The sequence below is a fragment of the Adelges cooleyi genome, unplaced genomic scaffold, assembly GCF_023614345.1.
Source record: "Adelges cooleyi isolate 19-005CV unplaced genomic scaffold, UGA_ACOO_1.1 ACOO_flye_CR_arks_rails_tigmint_CR_PRNA_23, whole genome shotgun sequence".
Classification (NCBI taxonomy): Eukaryota; Metazoa; Arthropoda; class Insecta; order Hemiptera; family Adelgidae; genus Adelges; species Adelges cooleyi.
In genome coordinates, this window is record NW_026095893.1 from 13171934 (window position 1) to 13193913 (window position 21980).

Here is a 21980-nt window from a genome sequence, read left to right on the forward strand (position 1 = left end):
TTGCTAAAATTGAAAAATTTTACATAAAAAAAACAATTTTTATGTTTACACTCACCAGATTGCGTAATTTTATTTATAGTTTAATAAACAATAAATAATATTATAAATATTAAGATATAAAATCTCGCTCGTATTGAATAATTACATCTTGTCCCTGAGATAAATTTATTATAGTTTCGATTCATAGATTGCCTAACTATTTTTAGGGGTTTTATATATAATAAAAATATTAAACTTCAAACATCACAATGATAACAGGTAAAATATAAATATCACAACTAATATATTCAAATAAATAAACTCCAAAATATGGCGATATATTTGATATTATGTGTAGACCTATCTTTAACGTTTTAAATGAAAAATCATTTAATTTTTCGCATTTAAACTAAAATATTGTTAAATTAAAAGGATGTCTTTGGATAATTTAATACTATTGTAATTAATAAAAAAACATAAGCTTAATTATTTCCGGACGATTACACCTTCATAAATCAGGAGTCATCAGCCAGTTTATCATTAAGTAAATTAAACTTCTTTGTTATAATTGTGTATAATTAAATTGTAGTGAATTAATTCTTAGTTGAGCTGTGACCAATGGAGTCATTTAGGAGATTGAAAACAATTTAGGTGGTGTTTTAGATCAAAATAAAGCCTTACTTAATTCGAACTTCAAGTACCTAGTATGGTCCAATTTCTATTCTGTGATAGTAGACTATATGGCCTCTTTATTATGTTTTTTTAAAATCAATTTTTGTTGCCCTTGTGCGTAAAATTTACGGTTGAATTTTTGGAATTTGTTATTAATTAACTAAAAGAAAACTAGATATTTGAATAATATAAATAGGTTTTCCACGAATTTATGTTTTATAGTTAGAAATTTATTAATTATCAAAACAATTATATAAAAAATTGAATATGTGAAAATTAATTTCCAAAGCTTTTAAATAAGTCTACCTTTCAAAAGTTGCTAAAAACAAAATCGATTTATCATCAAATATTGCATTTATATTAAAATAGAATCATAACTGCTTCCTTATACATACAAAATTGATAGCAATGGATTACAAAATTAAAAAAATGCACTTCGTAGTTTTTAGGTACTATAGTTACTATAGTATTTTATTACTTTATACTTTAGTATACTGGATGTTATGCTTAATAGTCTGTTGTCATTTGTATTAAATAACAAGACTTGCGAAGGAGCAGAGGGTTTTTAAATATTCTCCAATATACATTTTATGCTTTGGAATGACTTATGATTTAAAGGAATCAAGTGAAAATGCACCTACTTAAAGTCCAAGAGGTATAAATTGATAACTGTTGGTCATTTTTTAAAAGATACAAACCATGACTTGAAATAATAAAACAACACACAGTAAAAAGTTAAAACAAAATGATATTTTTATAATATAAAAAATTTCAATTTCAAAACAATGTTTAAAAAAAAATGATAATTGATTTTGATTGAAACTGGAACTCAACAATCTATACTTAGTATACTATTCTAAAAAAATATATAAATACAAAGTTTAGTGTTAGATTTTGGTACAAATAAAAAAATATTATAGTAATATAATAATAATAATGCATTCAGCCATCATTATTGTAATACAAATTAATTTTTTTATAAAAGAAAACTCTTACCAATAGTAACTGTTATTAATATCTCAAGTCTTTATATATTGTTTTTAAGTGTATAAGGCACTTTTAACATCACATTATATTATTTATTAATTCATATTTTTTCTGATCAGATAATATTTAAATTGGCTAATATAAAAAAAGCATGACACCCTGTAAAATCAGTTCTTTGATACACCTAATTACTTTGATACAATATAAATATTAAATCGAGTAAACTCAATTGACCTTACTCTACTACTTTTCAATAAACAAATATTTAAAAAAGAAAGGAAAATGCAATAATAAAATTACCTAAATATAATTATATTCAAAAATGTTTTTTCTAGTATACTCAAAAAGTAAACTTAAATAAACTCAAAAGTACATGCATCCTCCACATATCTACTAGGTAATAAACGTGCGAAAATTGTTGTAAAAATTAAATTATGTTGTAATATTTTACAAAGATGAATTTTAAAATATTGTTTTCGTTATATGCTAATAAATAGTTTTACATTTTTAAAAATCAATAAATATAAACAATGATTATAAATAATTGTATTATAAATTATCTTACCAATGTTGTAAGCCAAAACAAAATTTGAACAATAAGTGTTTTAAAAACGAATGTCGAGGTGATGATGGCAAAATGATGAATTTGTTGAGCTGGATTAATAAACTCCCTCATTTAAGTTATGTTTAAGCTTATGGTTTTAAACCATTTGTTACTGTTTAGCACTTAGGTAATTATAATACAAATTCAAAGTTTTGTCAGCGATAGTGGTACTGGATTCATTTATAAAACACATACAGTAAACATAATTTATAGATTCTCTGCAGCTAGATACATGATTAAATTATAATATGCAAATGACATTTGTTTTTAAAAATGGTCAGAAATTTAGTTTAAATGAAAAATACGTTAAAATGTTGATAGTTAAAACAAAAATACAATATTGAAAATGTTAAGTGAGAGAACGTTACGTCTATTTTTAGGATAGATTAAGCAAGAAAAGTCGAAAGAGATCTTTTATATAGAAGTATTAGGCGTGGTCTAAATTTTCTTTTAATACAATAATAATCAGTTTTGGAACAAACTTCATTACCGGAAAACACGGTTCTATCTTGTACCACTAATATTAATAACAATAAATATCTTAAATTAACCTCAAAAAAAAGGTATACTTATCTAACCGTTATAAACTAAGCTATAGTAATTATAGATTTCAATTGTGTTTTGTAAAAAAAAAAAAAATAATAATAATATAATAATAACAATGAAGTTTCCCATAGAGCGTCTACAAGAAATTATATGTGTGGATGAATCCGGTAACTATTGATTTCCTTTGGGAATAATAATAAAATGAACCTATTTGTGGTTGATTTGTAAGCCGGACTGTTATTTACAGTTTTACCGACAGCCTTTGCGCTGTGGTAGTATCTGAAGTAGTAGTCGTAACCTGTTGTCCCTTGTTGGGCGGTAGTGTATCGGAAGCAACGCTACCCGAATGGCTGTTGCGGCTATACCAATCGGCCACGATGCCGCTTTCGGTCGACTGGCTGGAACACTGGCTAGTTTGTCGAGCGCCTTCGCTGCTACGACAGCTCGCACTGCTGCTGCCGCCACTGCTGTTGCTACTCGAGCTGCTGCCACTCATTGAAATTATTGAGTGTGGCCGCTTGGTGTTGGGTTCTATGTCCGAAGGTAAAGCCACTATGGAGTTACGGAATCTTGGGGCAGCTGAAAAAAATATCACTTATTAACAACTTTCAGTTTAAAAATTTAGCAATAATTGAAATTCAAGTAAAACAATAATGTATTATGCGTACTTTTACTGAGCTGCGCAAAGGTAATGGATCGGTCATTGATCTGATCCGCACTTGGTCGGATGTCTAAACACGGTTTGTTGCCAATACCCATCGAAGACATCTCCGCCAGCCTTACCTCTATAAACAACAAATACAACCGACTTTAACAATGATTACAGGACATACAATTTGGTTTATTCACTATGAAATTTGACACTTTTCTTACCTCTATTTCTGAGCGCTTGTTTCCACAATAGGTTGGACAACTCGTCGGTCCAGGCTTGCTTAATGTCTTCGGACATAGACACTAACGTATAGGTGTCACCCGGTTTGCGTTTGCGGAACCATATTTCGAACTTGGTGTTGCTGTCGCCGACTTTTGCGGTAAACCCGATATCGCTTGTTTTTATACTGTTCTTATACACGTACAAGTCCAGATTCTAAATTTTTTAAAATAACACATAGCTATTAGATATATTTATATTATTTATGCGATAATAATTGTTGTACAGACGTTCAAAAAACACTAACCGTTTGGTCGGGGAATCTCCTGGCTTTACTGAACAGTATGAGTTCTTCAAACAGGAACACCTGTCTCAGGCACTTTTTCCCTTTGCCCTGCCACACTAGGAACTCGTTCTGTCTCAAAAGCCGCCCCTGTTCCTTCAAGTTGACGTCGCATTCTCGTAGCGAGTCCATGGCCAGTAGATCGTTACCGTGCCGCAACTGGAACCTGACCATACTCTCGGCTTGCCGTAGGTACTCCGTTTCGCCTTTGGCCATTTTCATCAGCTGTTGCAAAAGCAACGCGTACTTGCCCATCCTCTGCACGGGTTTTAGTAGGTAGCTGGCCAAGTCCATCCGATCGCGAAGTTCGTTTTGTTTTGCCTGATTAAACACGATCGCTTAAGTAAGACGCTAGTGTTAAAGACAAAAGACCACCATTTGAACTTACTTTAAAGAATGCAGAACCGTATTCGGACATCAGTGAATCGGAATTGGGTTTATTTTTGTTGTACAACGCGTACAAGTAGAATTTTTTTTCCTGTAAAAATAGCAAATATTTGTCACCGAATTCTAATGGTTTTTTTTTTCAATTTTAAAATAGTGCTATCCGGTAAGGTTACTCACGTGTTTTAGAAAAGATTCTCCCACTTGCAGCGGGCAGTTCTCGTGTCTCTCCAACTCCTTTAGGAAATGCTGACTGTGAAATTCATAGATCTTCTCGATGTTACCGAAAATCACGTTGCGTTGACCGCGTAGCGCTTGTGGGATGTTTTCTTTCAGCAGCATCGGTATGTAGTTCTCTATGACGTACTCAAGGGATTTGACGTAATCGCGTTCCGTCTGTATCATCTCCCTCATGATCAACTTCACGGTCCTGTAAGAGCATTCAGTTGTTAAATTAACAATATAAAACACCAACGATATTCCTTGTATTATTTTTCCAACTTACTTTTGTAATTTTAAAGTCTGCGTACCGCAATCCATGTTTAACTGTAAGTTGGACATGTGGTGCAGATGACTGTTAACGGATAGGGGAGGTAAACTCTGGTTTGTGTTGCATCCGGGATCCGGACAATTGGCTTCGTCGATTTCTTCATTGCTGTAATAACACAATTCGTGTTAGACATTTGAGATGACACGAAACAATAATAATGAAAAGCGACGAACGCGTTTCGTTTTTATATTTTCTAGACCATAATCTTAATTTTTATGTGTGCCCGTGGTCATTGGTGACGATGAATAATTTATCGGCGAAACTAGTTTGGTCATCTAAAAAACCTCAAGTGAAATTATATATACCTTTTATTTTCATCGCTTCCTTCGGTCGTATGGGAACAGCTCAGTTTCTCCTCATCTTCTTCGTCATTGTAAGTCCAATTCGCGGACGGGATGTGGCTGAGCGCCAAACGGTCGGTCTCACAAAAACAGTTCTCTTCGGCAACTCCCGTCCAACCGCACTGATGGCTGTCCACCGGGGTCGTGTTACCGTTGGACGGTATACGTGGTTCGGGGGCAGAAGTCCTTCGGGACGGCAGTGGAGTGCTGGTGGGAAACGTTTCCGGACCTAACAGGTGCTTGAGTTGGTCGTTAGTCTCTTCGCATCTTACCATAGCCACCTGTTGTCAATTAAAACGCCGATTAGGTTTAAAATGGATTTAAAAAAAAAGGAATATTCGTTTGTTTCAGTATTGTTACAATACCTTGCACTGTTTGATCAGTTTATCGTTGTTGAGCTTGTTGGCTAACACCATCATCTCCGAAAAATGTTGAGCGGTCGGAGACGGATGTGCCATTAAATACCTTCGAAGTTCTTTGACGTTACGTGTGTCGTGCTTTTCAGATATGTATTTCATACATTCCAAAGCCCAATCGTACGCCTATAAAAAAAATAATTAATAGTAATAAAGAAGTGTAAACAAACAATTTTGTTTTAATTTGATACGCGTTCATTTTTACTTAGTTCTTTATTTTTTCGGCTTAATCATACCTACATAAATATGTATCCACATATTATGAAATTAAACTTACACACAGACTGGTATTACATGTAAAGTTCATATTTTTTTTATAATATTTTAACTTTTCCGGCCTTTTTAAATTGAAAGATCTTTTGTTTTTTTAAGATGATTATTTAGGATATAAAGTGGAGGGGGCTATGTTATACATACGACAAGCCGAGGACCGAGTAGCTATCGAAAAATGTCTTATACTTTAAATTCACTGCACCAATAGGTTGGCTAGAAAAATGTTACTTTCATAAATATTCATTAGAAATAACTACCTAATAACTTTGTATAGGATTTTCTCTGGTTTAACAATATCAAATTGAACTGGTTTTGCTATAATTATATTGTTGTTTATTTATATTAGCTGCCCCACAACTTACTTTGAATAGTTAAAAAATAAGACATACTTTTCCTAAACAACGAAAGAGAAATCTAAAAATTGTTACATAAACATTAGACTTAATTTAAATATGATTATACCTACTAAAACTATACTAAATACAAAACGGTGAAAAACTATTATAATTTATGATAAAACAAATAATTCCCTTTTTAAAACCTTATATTTATCTGGTATTTTTAAAAACTTTTAAATAGTAATCAAACTCTAGCTAGTAATTTGCATTTTGATCAAACTATTGTCAACGGGTTAGGATCTGACTTAAAAAATATTTACTGTTGATTTGTTTATTATGCTGTACATAGCTACTATACTTATAGTAGCTAATCTTAACCAGCTCTTACTTATGGCTATGAGGCCTCGACTTTGACTAAACAGGCAGAGAAAAGTTTGAAAACTTTTGAAAATAAGGTATGGAGGAAAATCTTTGAACTACTATCGATGGAGTGACTGGGACTGGTGAATGAATTTCAACAGAGAGCTGCACGATATGGTATAGTTAACGCCAGTCACAAGCTTCATTAAGGGACAAAGGGTACAATGGTTAAGTCACATAACGAGTAGAGGAGAAAATAAAATAGTAAGGGCAGCAGTATATAAGAAACCCCAAGGTAGATGACTTTGAGACAGTCCCAGGATGGACATGGTAGAAGATTTATAGTTTGGAGAGTCGAAAACTGAAGAGAGATAGTTCATGATTAGGCAAAGTGTAGTTATGGCGGCAAAACCTCTTAGAGCCAGTGAAAGAAGAAGAACAGTGTTTTATTTATTATGATTTTTGTGTGTATAAACAGTCTCAATGTCAAATGCAGTGGTAATAAAGTTTTGATATACTACTTAGCAAAAGTAACAACTCTTAAATGGAAAAAAATAATTCGATATTTTTAAAAGTATCTCGCCTCCGTTTTGTACGTTGAAAAGCCGTATCTGGAATATTATTAAACACAAATATCCAATATAATTAGCTGGATTTATGGTCTTTAAATAATATTATATTGTAGCTATCTTAAAAATGTAATTAATCACAACGCGATTTTAAAAAACCTTCATTTATCATACTAGGACATGCAATATCACTCTGTGCATATCTACTTAACAATAAAATATATCTGGTATGAGGCTCTTATGAGTAACCATTAGCATTCATAAATTATAAGCCAGATATTCACTAAATATATAAACCAAAATATGCATGTAATAATAACACGAATATCTGTACCTTATCAAGCAAGTAAAAACAACGTGACGTATCTTCGAGTCTTTCGCGTGTTTCTTCTAATCGGTCGCTGAAACCTCTCAAATGCTGTTTTAGTGATTTAGCCAAATCTTTTAGACTGGCGCCTCCACTGCATTGGCCGGCCTCTTCCAGAAGATCTCCGGCTTTGTCGAGATTTTGCTGTAAACAAATAGACATCTGGTTATAAGAAACAATTTTTCTCAATAATTATAAATTTGACATTGTATAGATAATAAATATTTTGAAAAAAAGTTTGCTTGAAAACATCAAAAGTAAATATTTAAAAAAAATGTAATGTTTATAAGAGATTAATTTTTGAACAACATTAAGTGTATTTACTATTTCATTTCATGAAACCAACGTTTTATCACAAGTACACAATATTTAAACATTAAGTGAAGTATAATATATTTATTTCAAGGTCATGTTTGCGAGACAGATCGAAAAGTAATTTGTCTATTACAACAATGAACATACAACAATTTTGAATTAAGTTATTGAACAAACTACAAATAATATTATTTATTTGAACTGCAAAAATGTTTTTAAATAAAAATGTAAAATTCTTGGATTCCGACCATAAGTTTGAAAATGATAAATAGGTGTTGTGTAGAACCAATTAAGTATTGTAATAAAATATAAACTTAAAAAAATAGAATAGTACAGTACTTTTATGAACGATATTAGAAGTACATTAGAATACATTTTAATTCGAGTAAACACTTTGTAATCGGCAAATGCGCGGCGCAGCAACAAAAAAACACACAGACTATAATTTGTTTTATGTATATGTATATATTTATACATAAGATTATATATGCTTATAAGTAATTTTTAAAAATTAAATGAAAATGATAACTTTTATTATTGACAATTAACACACTCGAGACTTGTGTAGTGACAGTTGTATTGTAAGCCTGGTTCTGCGACAAAAATTATCAATATGGATATTTACAATAATACATGCGCAAAGTAATACCAGCGGGCAATTACCTATTGCCCCGAAACCGTTTACGAAATTCGATAGACCTAAGCGTTAGATAGGTATGTCTATTTCAATAAATTTCAGCAATGTTTGTAAACATGCGGTTGTGTGCAACAAAGTGAAGAAGAATTTAGATAATATTGAGAAAAACGGCTATAACAGATGTTGAACGCAAAAGTAAGTTGAACACACCAAGTTCGCAATCGTGGTTTTCAGACAATTTTACGCTACTTGTTGCTATTTATTCTAACTTAATTAATTTTAGTAAACTATAGGCTGTTTTCGTGTTGGGCATAATACGAGGATTGAAATTCACACCAAGTACTACTACAATTAACATTATTTCTACATCGTTGGCGATTACCGGAGGCCTCCGATAAATACACGCAACACCGTCAATGGTATTTGATAATTCCAAAAAGGAAATAGTCGGACCATCAATGCCGTCCAGTGGCTAGCGCCTAGCGGTTGCGCCAGAGTGACGACTTCGTGGTACCTCGTTCTCGAGGCAATTATAAAATTATTATGTTTTTTTAATCCACAAACTTCAAGAGAACGCAATCCGTCATGAAACTGTCGTTTTTAGAATCTGTTAACTCGTTAGTGCCGACCTATTTGTGCCGCGTATAAAGTCGACATAGAGCTTTTTTTTGTGTAGATTTTTGACAATAAAAATCGTTCAGATTGCTTTAAGCAGCAACCGGTGTGCGTTCTATATCCAACTCAAATCGCTCATCACGGACCTCTCGTGCCGTATTTATAAACATTCAAGAACATCCCAACAATGTATATATTATGTTCAGCTACACGCGAAGTCCGCATGTAAAGAGATGAATAATAATAACAACAATACAAAATTAGAAAGACAGTTACGTGAGTTAATTCGAAAGAACAAAAAGAAGAATACTTATCAATTAATTTACAATATTTTGTAATCTAATCTAAACACAGGAAAAGAAACACTTTACGTGTAATCACCAGCCGAGAGAACATTATAAAAGATTTGTCTATTATTTACAAAACGAATATCGCTTAAATTATTTTACTGTACACAATGTTTACCCAAGTTATGTTACAACCGCGAGCATTATTTTCACTTTAGTTCTCCCGGACTCTCGCCTTGACGACCTGAGAAAATTGCCGATTATTACAATCTGTCATAGTAAACAGGTTGTACAATATAATTACGGGATATTATTACAGCACTGTTGAGCCGAGAATGTCGAGCACAAACCACAAAACAAGATGGAAACATCAGTCGAACGACCGTTAGAACGGTGTTAACACGTCAAAAAACGCACTGTTTAAAATAAGTCTAAAACCTTTAGAACGATATTTGGTTAGTTATTAGGCGTACGTTTGCATTTCCGAAACGTACTTTGGAAAGAAAAATACATTTTGACCACCTAGCATTTTTAAAAAAAAAATACAATAAAAATATAGTTGTGCTATAACTGGAATATGGATTTTGGCTGAAACCACTTTAAAAAAAAAAAATTACACGTGTAATAACAAAATAACACAACGCTTCATATGTTGTAATCATGAGCTCTTGGATAAAACGGTTGTTGTTTGGTTCCGTGTTGCCTGCAGTAATTGTGTTGGTACTGATTGGGGTCCACCGTTTCCGAAGGCAGAGGGTCGCGGAACGTGCCAGGCGGTCTGTAGCTCCGGTTGTACACGGTGCAATCTTCGACGGGCCCGTCGGCCCGGCAGTACGACGGCTTTTCGGTAAGCGCGGGAATAACGCGCAGGGCTTCGGGCCACGGCTTGTAACTAGCCCGGGTCACCGTTTCGGCGTCCATCCGATCGGTGGGCGGCACGTAGCACGCTGAAGGCCGGACGAACGTGACGGGACGCTGGCCGCCCGGCTGCGGCTTGTACGACATGCTTGTCGTCGTCACGGCGTCCATGGGACATCGCGGCTCGTCAATCGTTTTTGTCAATCGTTTTAGCGGCGGCTGTGCCGTCTTGACCACGTAATCGTGCCGCTGTGACGTAATACCCTGCATGGGTCCGACGCCGCTCAGATCGTGGTCGACCGGTATCTGTGGACGCGGCCGCTCTGTGTCAGGCCACTTTTGAAAACTGGTCCTGTGCACGGTCTGGTCATCGAAATCACCGGCCGACGTCAAGGCAGTGGTGGCCGGCCGCACCTTTTTGTTAACCGGCAAATCCACAGGTTTATACGACTGCCTGTTGGATTTTCACAACTTTCGTTTAACTAACAAGTCATTTTAAACAAAATATAATTATTGTGTTTACGACATAATCGTAATGATATAAAATATCATTACGATAAGTGTGTAATCAACCCAACCTGTCGTCACCGTGACTAGTATTTAATTTTTTAAAGTATTAATATTTCTGTTATTATAAGAGGAAAATTAGTATATTATACGAAGGCAAAGATCTCATCCAACCGGTCAGAGCAATTAAACCGTAGATCGACTGGGATGTGTGAATTGCCCTAATAATTAGTCTTAAAGTTATCATTATAATATGTTCTGTTCGGTTGAATTACTAGGCAGCACATAAATTACCACATAAGCACATATAATATATTCACCATCGTTATTCTAGATCACAAATTACCAATTATATAATGCATTCGAAGTTCAATACGGCACAGTCAAAACATTACAGAGAATAGAAAACTATTAGCTCATTAGAAATAACGAATATATTATTCTCAATGTAATTAAAAACTGCATAACTACGTAGTTTTGAAAATAACGCGTTATTTTGACGAAAACGAGATGGTCGTTTATTATCGGAAATTAGCTATAATGTATAAATAACAAAAAAAATACAGCTAAATTTAATTTGGGTGTATTTTAAAATTAAGTTCAAAATAATCAACAAAGATTGGAATATATTTTAAATTATTGTTCTATGACAGTTTTCTATGCAGAAAAAATGAATTTTGTTAGTTTTTATAAGTTTTGCGCGTTTATAAAAAATCTAAATTAGGTCAAAACGACAAAATTTAGATTAAAAAAAATTGAAATGAATAACTACTGTTTTAAACAAACATTTTAGTCACGTCAGAGAGGAGACAATGCATTCTACCATTAGAATGCTAAACCCATGTTTAGTGTAGAAAAGTGTTAATGAATGAGTTCTGAGAAATGTATTCTGGCGTTTTAAATATAATGATAGCATAAAAAATGGGGAACTAAAATAAAATTAATAATTGAACAGCTGAGTAACTGAAGGGTAATATTCCTCGACGCCCAATTTTCGGAAAATTATAGAAAACTGTTTGTTTTCTATATAATTCATATAGGAATTAAACAATTCCTGCTATAATTTATAAATTAAGTTTTAATGGAATATTATCCTTTATATACGCTCAAAATATTTCAGTTAAAAATGAATATTTCTGTTAATTTTTCGAATTTTATCTCTTTTCCTCTCAGCTGTGCAATAATTACTATTAGTTAGAACCAAATGTTAGATGTTTCTGTTCGAAGCTAACGCATTTAACCGGTTTTAACGCGGGAAACTTGATATTTTATTTCAATTCTAGGTTTGAAATCTATATTCGTGGCCTTAATGGTTTTCTAACAACCGAAGTTTACGATAAAGTCAGACCATCAAAATTGAAAACATATTGGAAAGAACATAATGTTGTTTACATATTAATGTTAAGTTCTGAAAATATCCCAGTAAATTTTCAACTAATTCACACTTACTGAACGATTTTGTAAATTTTAGGGCACCTAAAAAATGTATGGTTTTTACGAAATAGCAACGCGTCGGGTGTATAGTTGGCCATTTAAAACGACTACATTTAACGAGACTACAGATTAACGCACCAAAACGATTTAAAATACGTTAGTTATTTTATAAAAATGTTGGTGATGAACGATTTGATAGTGGAATCTGTGACCGATAACCTCACCGACCAGTTTGTCTAGTTTATGTGACCGCATACACATCAGGTCCGGTTTAAAATCGTCACCGCACAATCAGTATGTATTGTGTGTACCATCCTCTAGGTATGCCTATGCCAGTATACTAATCGATCGTGACCAGCATGGATTTCATTAATTTGTTTTATATTTGAGAAGCGCAGAGCCGAATTTTTAGTTTGGGGACGTGCCTATAAACCGTATGTTTTTCCACTGGGCCGTTTTGCGGACAATAGTTCACAGTCGGTCGAAACGTTTCCGGTCTTTTCGGTTGTATGTAAATCTTGCGGTGTTGCTCGCACGGGCATCGTCTGCAGCAACCGGCGGCGACGGCGTCTTTGTTCATAAGTATGTGCTTGTCTCTCGGCGCAATAAAAAGTTCTTAAGTTGGTAAAAAAAATAAAGGAAAAAAACTATTTGGATTTTGTGTTTACATCGTGTGTATGCGATTCAGCAGACGCCCGCATGACAACGGCTGTTTATTATAGTTATTATTATGTTTGAAAATTGTTGTTAATAGTTTAGACAAGCGACCGGTCACGTTTAAACACAATACCGATTGTTAAAACCGACAACTCTGATCGATTGCCCTGGCGGTTGCCGGTCAATATCGTATCGAAAATTTGGTACCGCTACAGACCCATTTCGTAGGTAAAATATTATGGTGAATGGCCACCTCCTAGTATCAATAATAAGTGGTAAACGAACCTGTATCAGTTATTTTAGTCTGTATCAATAAAAAAATCTGTAATTAAATCTTCAGAAACAACGTTTTTGGGCACCCAAAATACAATAATATAAATTATAAATGTACAACTTATTATTTTTGACGTGAAACATCTATAAAATTAGTTTACATGATAAAACAAAACTATGACAATGATATCGGGAGGGGTTACGTTTTCGCATTGCAGCTCAACAATTATAATGATTACATTGTAAATCAAGTTACATCCCTAGATAGTTGAAGATAAAAAAACAAATTTTAACTAACCCGTGGAATTGACGATTTGTAAATCGTAAAATAAATATATGATATATTTAGGCACATATTTTGAAATTTTAAATTATAAATGTAATACTGATAGAAGGTTTACTCTTCTGATGAGTGTTGTATGGTAAATTTACCCGTGAAAAGCAATCAAATATAACTACTAAAAAACTAAATTATAAAAAAATGTCATACGAGTTTGAAATGTAAGATAGCTTAAACCTTTCTATGGGTCGGACATCAAATTTCCTTCTTAGTACCCAAGCGTTAACATATCCCACGTTTGATTTCTGCCTCAAATTTAAAGTAATTTCTTCCACGTTCATAAATGATAGATATAGATAAATAAATAAACCCAATTAATACTTTTATGGGGTTTACATGTGCAACAGCCAAATATTTTATTATTTGGCTGTCCGATAGTGAATGAAATGTTTGCAGATGTAACCATTTTCCCCACTGTTATCGGGTACATTTCATAAGCGCACATCTTATATATTTTACGCTCGATTTCCGTATACATCAGGACCGAGTGTCGTTTGATACTCGGTCGTATGCGATTGCTTACCAGACAGGCGTAAAAATTATGTAAATCTTTGGAATTTAGCTAGATATTTTTATCCTCTATTTACACATCGCACAAATTTAGTACATAAACCGAATCAAAGTACAGTACCGACTACCGTAAACGACATTACAATACAACAGTTAAAATGGTTCCGGGTTGGAGTATCGAATATTTAGATTGAGATTTCAATATTGTATATTCGACTTCTCGCTTCGTCTTTGACATCCGGTAGTTTTAAATTATTATTACATTTAAAATTAAAGATTCGTCGATAATGAAATACATCCGCTGGTCTGTCTGGCAGATACACGCTGGAGTAGGTCCAAAGAATATTAATTGAAAATTGCTTTTAGATACCTACGTCGACGCGAATTAAAATCAAAACAGTTATTGTGTTTCGTTAAGACTGAAGTTCAAGTTAATGTCTTACACAAACGCACTGACACGTTTGAAACCGCACCCGGCAGCAAAAGGCGTCACGGCTGAGAATTCATAATGTAAATTATTTAATACAATAACAAACCCAACGTATACAGTGCTACAACAAGAATAATGCGTCGGCGTAACGTTTTGATGTTTCCAATGAGATATACTTGCAAAGTGACATCAAGCCGGTGCGAATAATTAATATCCAATATGCGTGCATAGCCCTCCCGAGTACGCCCAATTACAACAACGGTCAACCGTATCGGTTTACTTTGCAGTGTCCCGATTAAAATAGAATATATTAATATGCTCAATATTAATATATTATTATTATTCCTTTTAAACATTCACGAGTACACACACAAGTCATGTTGACACACAGCAGACTGACGGTGCTTTCCAACGACGTTATTACTATTAGGGTCAGTAATACACATACAATGTACGAACGGTTTAAAACGGGTGACCGGTCCGACGTTACCGCTGGTCACGCTTAAGTCCAGGGGGCTTTGCATATATTGATAACGCTCTCATTGCCGAACGTGGAACTTTACACACACACACACCCTATGTGTTGCGTGCTGTCAGCCGACATTCTAGCGCTGTTGGGTCTCTTACCGGTGTGACGACATACGGGCAATACAAAACTTTGAATGGCTCCCGGTGGTAATTCGGACGGTACGATTTAGACACACACGACTATTAAAAAAACATTATTCCGGTGACAAAAAGCCGCGCACACACTACACACCATGGGAGATACGGCGGTTCGGCGAACAACATGCTACTGCTCTGGCATTCCAACCGTCTGCGAAGGAATTGAAAACCGAGAAATGGCTGACGTCTGGTCTGCGTTGCTGGCGAGAAAATTGTATTTGTGCATCAACAAATTTACAATACGGTCGGCGGCCATTTTCCGACAACTGTGATAGCGTTCGGTCAGCGTTTGGGTTTACCCCTCTCCCCCCACCCCCTCTGCATGGTCCGTACGCAGAAAAACTTAAAACACCCGTGGAAACCAATTAAATCGTTGGCAATGGCAGCGATTTGGGAAAATTATGGTCACAGACGATCGGTATATACACGGACATATTTGAACGGTAACAGTGGATTATCATTGATCGATCTGTATTTATGTATTTTATAACACTAATGAGTTTCTGACAAACAATAACGCTTAAAAAACAACAAACATTACATTTGTTTTCTTTAAGCGCAAATTACATACACACAGCCATTATTAATTACAAACGCTCTGACACTTGGTGTTAACAAATAAATTGTCGTTCAAAATAAATAGCGGTAATTCGTCGACGAAGATTGTAATATGAAATTTCGCAGTCAAAGTTCTATACACACTTGCTGACACTATAGCTATAGTGTCAGCTAGCCAATATTTTCTTTTTAGCTCCGTTGCAACACTGCCGAGGTATTTTTTTTTCTGTACTAGCGGCCATACACAGAATTGTATCACACCACACAAGCATTTGGCCAAAAAAAACACATTTAGCCGAACTCTGCGTTTTGACGTGTTCCCTGTGACGGTCACACAGGCCTATACTCAAATATTTGAGGAGGGGAGGAAGACGCTTCGTTGTCTGTCATCGTACGCGTTCCTCTTGCGACCGTGTGAAAATTGATCGGATAAAAACGTTGAAAAAAAAAAATGATTCGCGCTATGTCAACGATTTCACGCCGCGCTGCGCCGTTGCCAATAAATGTGCAGACCGGCTAACGGCGCGGCATCGTCATAATGGTCAATCGTATTATTTTGTAACACCCATTAATATATGTATAATGTATAATGTATTTATATATATATATATATATATATATATATATAACGGCGATTAATGTTAATTATAATTGGATAACCGGCGACGTGCTTAATTCTAGTGTATTTCCTAGACTTATAACATTATTTCCGCCCGTGATAACGTATGGAATGTGAAAACTGTCGGTTGCGTTAATCAGACCGATTGTAAACACACGGTGACCGTTGCACAATACCTGGCAGATGTACCTAGTAGTAGTTGTAGTGTATAACAATGTAAATTCAAACTCTCTAAACGGAACAAACCACAGTGATGTTCTTACACACACTTTACCATATACGCTTTAGTCCTCCATAATCCGGACGTGTAGAAAATTTGAAAAACGCCTGGCCTACAAACGATTTGCTTTTGGTATAATAGCAATAGAACACACATACCTGTCCACTGTTGTGTATGTTATAACCGCGACCGGTGCTCTATAAGGATTACTAAAAAAAAAACCTTTACAAGGATTCTCCAAATGTACCATCGGCCTGTAAATTGTAATGTCCGTCTAGATTATTATTACCGACCGATCAGTGTCAATAATAATTTTATTGTCGCCAATCGCCGCTTTCGACGTTGTTATAAAATATTGTCATCGCGGTCTGGCATGCATATAGATAATATTATATTATATGTATATTAATTTCTTTTCTTTTTTTTTTATACGCGCCGAGACCGTTATGCGAGTCGTCGCAATAATAATAAAAAAATAAAACGGTCCGACGTTTGGCCGAGGTCGAATTTCGGATTTTCGTTATTATTCCACAAGCATGTACATAAAACGTTCCAATGGTAATAGTATGATTTTTCGCAACTATAGGTTTTTTCTTTTACACAGAATAAACAAAATTAATTACAGACACTAGCGTGATAACGGCAGGGCGCCCGAAAGCGGCCTAAATACCAGTAAAACAAGCGGTTAACGCGGCATGGCGAGGCGCCTTTTTGTCGCCCACCTTGCAAAGTGTGTACAATTATTTTTCTTAATTGCTCGCACCGATGACAAAATTCCTATAAATTTTTAAACAGCGTTTCTCTCGCGAACGAAGGATTTTTCGATCGGCAGTCGCACATATTCTTTTTAGTTGTACCAATCCGCAAATATAGTCAAGAGGGGGTCACTGACATCGGTTGTTCTCGCCACACATAAACATAATAGGTATATACATACATATTGTATATAATACACCTGTAGGCGTGCGTGGACTGCAACTAACGCGTGCATTGTGTATCCGAACTTATGGATATTGATATTGATATATATATATATATATATATATATATATATATATATAATGTACATAGCAGAACATGTACGTTGTGTTTTCGTCTTGTTGGAGTTGTCGGTCGTCCTACGATTGGCAAAACGCCTCCTCCAGTTCTTCCGCCACGCGTTGACCCGAAATTAAAGTCCCAACACTGTGTCATTACTCATTGTAACCAACCGAAGGTTTTTTTCCTTACTCCTTTTATTAACCGTGTGACTAGGGTTTGAGTAAAACGCATAGGAAGGTCGAGACAGGATTGAGTATGGGGGCAAGAGCATTCCCCAAAAATTACCGGACCGAGAGAAACACAGTTGGGCGTGTGTGCGTGCAGCATTGTTTGTATACTAGGCGAAGAAAAACACACCGCTAATCGGTTAACCGCGGTAAACCAAAAACCTGCCGGGGGGATAATATTTAAAATATTTTCTCGTAACACTAACAACAAGCAAGGTGCAACAACGAAAACTGTAATGTCGACAAAAAGAATATTATAGTTCTCGAGCGTTGTTGTTGTTTAACTCGAGCAATAATATTCGTTGGCCAGACCTGCTTCGCGGATAAAAGCCAGTCGGTCCGCAAAGGATATAAAAGTCGCAGAATACGATTATAGACGTAGCGAGTCGATACGAGAATTACACCGTACACATACCGATAGAATTCATTTGGAATTGCGGATGGATTTGTTGACACGCTTGTTTATGTATAACGTACGACGGAGCTGCCGGTAACACAATACCGCTGACCGTTTATGTTTTATATTAACCCGATCCTTCTGTCCGTTGAAGATCATCGGTGCGCCCAGTCCGAGCCAATAGATTTTATTTTTTAATTATGGGCTCAGGCACTAAAGACTTGGCGAGTTGTCTGCTGGAAATTAGCGAATGGAAATATATGTGGTAAAAATTAAAAGTACAATTAATTAACGATTACAAATTATCGACATACACAATTTTACAGGAAACAAATCAGTATGTATGCGTAAAGAAAATACCTAATGGCTAATTGTTACCGTTACTGGTAATGACCAAGAATAGGTAATACAGATTTCCCTCCCAATGCTACGTATGTAACGAGTGTTGTTTCCCATGCGTTTGAACACGCGGATTCGCGATGCACGTTCTGCTGGCATTGAAAATTACTCGTATACATAATACGTTTTTGAAAATGTATGATGTTTTCTACGCATCGAGACGTATACAATACAATAATATAAGACTATGTATATAGGTGTACATGTTACACTGATATTATATTTTACACATATTATATACGTACGGGTGAGCGAGACGTCGAATCGACATTATTGTGTGCGTGGACACTATAATAATGTATGAGTATTATTTTTGTCGTGGAAGGTGTATACGCATGCACTAGTGGAAGGGTTCTATAACACTATAGCCACGGTCATTATGGTTTTATACCGTGAACGAAAAGAAAAATAATTATGATAACGTATATTTTACGGTTGGTGCGATTGGGCCAGCAGTTTTCAATGACAGATCAAGTGGGAAATTTACTTCCCAAATATTTTACCACCCCTAGAAAGAGGTATTTACATAATATATACCGTTTTTAATCTACAAGTAACGTGATGAAATTTTAGATTCTTAACGCCTCTAAGTATGTAACGTGTTGTGTCCGGTACTGGCAGTTGCTTGGGCGGACTCCACAGAATACCGTGTTGGACTATAATATAGATAAGGCCAATCGGCTTTAATTTGGTATTTGCAAAGGTAATATTAACGAACTGCGTTTTGTTCAGAGTCGGTACACCTTATTGTAGGTAGCGAATATGTAATCTAATAAGGCAGTTAAACGGTCGTTACCGAGAGCTTGGACTGAGCAGTGCGCAGAGGTTATTTAGAATAAAGGAACGGAAAACATACATACATGCATGTATGTTATTCGTGCACAACCCTGCGGGGCTATTGCGACATCAAAATTAAAAACAATTCTCCGACGACTGTCGGCGATTTACGATTTACTTGATAGATTTAGGAGGCAAAACGCGGTCAAACGGCATCGGTCGACGACTGTGCGAGTTCGTGGCACCTAACAACGTCGCCGCAAGGACGTTTGGTAACCCGCAAGGGCGTAGACCACTTATACGGACTACATTTGGCGGTATTTATGAAACACGCATAATGTCCATACTGGTTAAACGTGTGAAAGCGCGTTTTTTATTTGCAATCCGATGACCGCGAGAACCATATGGCACGGATTCATTGAGAACGTTCGGTTTACAGCCCGCGTTCCGATACTGCTACTATCCGCTACTGCTATACGACGAAGGCCGTCGACCGTTTTTCTTATATGGAAAATAATCTAGAATTATGAGGCCGAGAGTAGTATCTTCTGTATATGCCGACTCTGTTTTGCCCGAATGGGCTTTGCGTTCGTCCACTGCATCGTTTACCTTTTGTCTTCTGGCCGTTTGCAAAGCTGGCCGAAGCGTTAACGACGATTTAATTGAACAAGAAATAACAAAAACAAACAAAAAAACAAAAGCTTTTCGGGACCACACGCTGCGGTTATGACGGTGCAGATCATCGAGAAAAATAAGTTACATACAGGCGTTGCTTGGCGACGTTTAAAAAGAGTCGGAGAAAACAGTCTGTCAAACAATGGAAAAGAAATTATCACGCCTAGTCTATGAGGTTTAGACCGTTAATTAAATTGTTATTAACTTTTACCAACAACGACCCACTGCCAAGAAATCAGTATCTTGTTATTAATGAAACGATATGATGTTATTAAAACGGGATTACGTTTTAATTTCGTGTTGTTTTTCAATCCGTTGGTAATCATTTTTTTTTTTTTTACGAAAAAAAACACTTAATGGCAATGAATATTGTGGGTAGAGCTTATAATAATAATTTATTATTTTTTTTTTAAATTGCACGCTAATATCGCGTATCTACGTTGTGCAAAACTACAAATAAGATACATCCACCCACACACACGCACACCAAAATCCCACGTCCTCCGGTATCCGAAGAAATATATCGATCAACGTCCCACCGGGGCATGGTCCAACAGTTAACGACCCACTGAAGGCGAAATATTTAATGGTCAATGACGTGGTTCTATATACATAAATTGTCCGTCAGATTTTATAGTTTCATTCATATATAAACAATTTGTATACTTTAAGAATTTGCTATGATCAATAACAATGGAAGTTCGCACAAAAGTAATGTACAACAACAGTGAACTTTTTCGAATACTATAACAGAATATGATTAGGTACTGGTTATTTCTTGACGGTATATAAATTATTGTTGCGCGCCAGTAGTTGAGCCACGATTATTTAATAGGTGTTCCAGAGGTACAGGGATAGGATAGATAATCCTCTTCTATAGGTTTTTGCCAACATTTTACTTAAGCTATGAGACCGTGGACACAGTAACGGTGTTTTGTATAATCCTTCCTACTGTTATCATTGAGTAATGGTTAAGGTGCATACTTTGGGGGGCGTCGAGTACGCTCTACGCATAGCTCCTCTTCGGGCGCAGGCTCTCCTGTGCACGTGGACCGAAGGACGCTTGGGACCGACGTGCCGGCCCGGCGGGCGCCCCGGATACGCGTTGGGTACGTTCAGTTCGGGTCTGTCGTATACGCGGATCGATAACAGGGTACAGCAGTGGCCCCCGGGGTCGGAGGGCCCGTCGGCCTCGCGGCCGCGGTCCGAGCGGAACGAATCGCGCGACAGCATGACGGGACGCGCGACGATAACGAAACGGTAATAAATAGAAAAAAAACCTTTGCCGGCTGCGGACACGGAGAACGCGGCGGTCAAACTGATCGCGGCCGAGCGACGCCGGCAACTTAGCCGCGGCCGCCGTTCGCCCCACCTCAGCGCACGCTGCCGACGACGGCATTCTTCTCGGCCGCCGCGCAAGGTCGTGCCCGGTTTGTTTCGTCCGACCGCGGGGACACACCTCCGCTACCGCGGCCGCCGGTAAAATAATAATATTGTTATTTATACAGTGTAGTAGAACCCGTAGGGCGACAGCGAATCGCGGATTTGGACTCTCGACCCCCTCGAGCTGTTTTAAGGTACCGCCACCCACGCGACGACACGCCAACGACATCGGCAACACCCGCGTAGTAGTATAAATGACATAGACCGTAAAGTAAAAGAAACAACGGCCAGACGGCGACGGTGCATGACTGTTGACGATTACGCGGATTTAGGCGGTCTCGGAAAATCAAAGACACCCGAGGTCGATGGCGGTACAGACAATACTCGGATCCCGGAAGTGCTACGGCGACCCGACAAGGTCCCGTAAGGTTTTACTGAATGGCGGCGTCGCATGATTGGCATTTTTACAATAATATCGTAAACAGGCAGAAGTTTTAACATAGACCAAGCATAACGCCGAAGAATCACTATGACAAGCACACATCAACGCCTACA

The 21980-nt window shown here is 36.3% G+C and overlaps 1 protein-coding gene across 6 annotated transcripts in view; it reads right to left on the minus strand.

Annotated features, from left to right (window-relative positions):
- Positions 1-1623: 1623 nt before the first annotated feature.
- The window catches only part of LOC126835250 (pleckstrin homology domain-containing family G member 4B-like), a 145793-nt gene continuing 125436 nt past the window's right edge, over positions 1624-21980 (minus strand). For 2 of the 6 annotated variants that reach the window (XM_050567708.1, XM_050567711.1), the window contains exons 13-22: positions 7568-7744; positions 5643-5819; positions 5242-5558; positions 4892-5041; positions 4567-4816; positions 4391-4480; positions 3967-4323; positions 3662-3875; positions 3457-3573; positions 1625-3367 (exon numbers count right to left, since the gene is read on the minus strand). In XM_050567708.1, the coding sequence (XP_050423665.1) occupies positions 3030-3367; positions 3457-3573; positions 3662-3875; positions 3967-4323; positions 4391-4480; positions 4567-4816; positions 4892-5041; positions 5242-5558; positions 5643-5819; positions 7568-7744 (2187 nt within the window). In that variant the 3' untranslated portion in view covers positions 1625-3029. Of the gene's footprint in view, positions 3368-3456; positions 3574-3661; positions 3876-3966; positions 4324-4390; positions 4481-4566; positions 4817-4891; positions 5042-5241; positions 5559-5642; positions 5820-7567; positions 7745-21980 lie in introns of all 6 variants that reach the window. The other 4 variants (XM_050567707.1, XM_050567709.1, XM_050567712.1 and 1 more) reach the window with 4 other exon arrangements.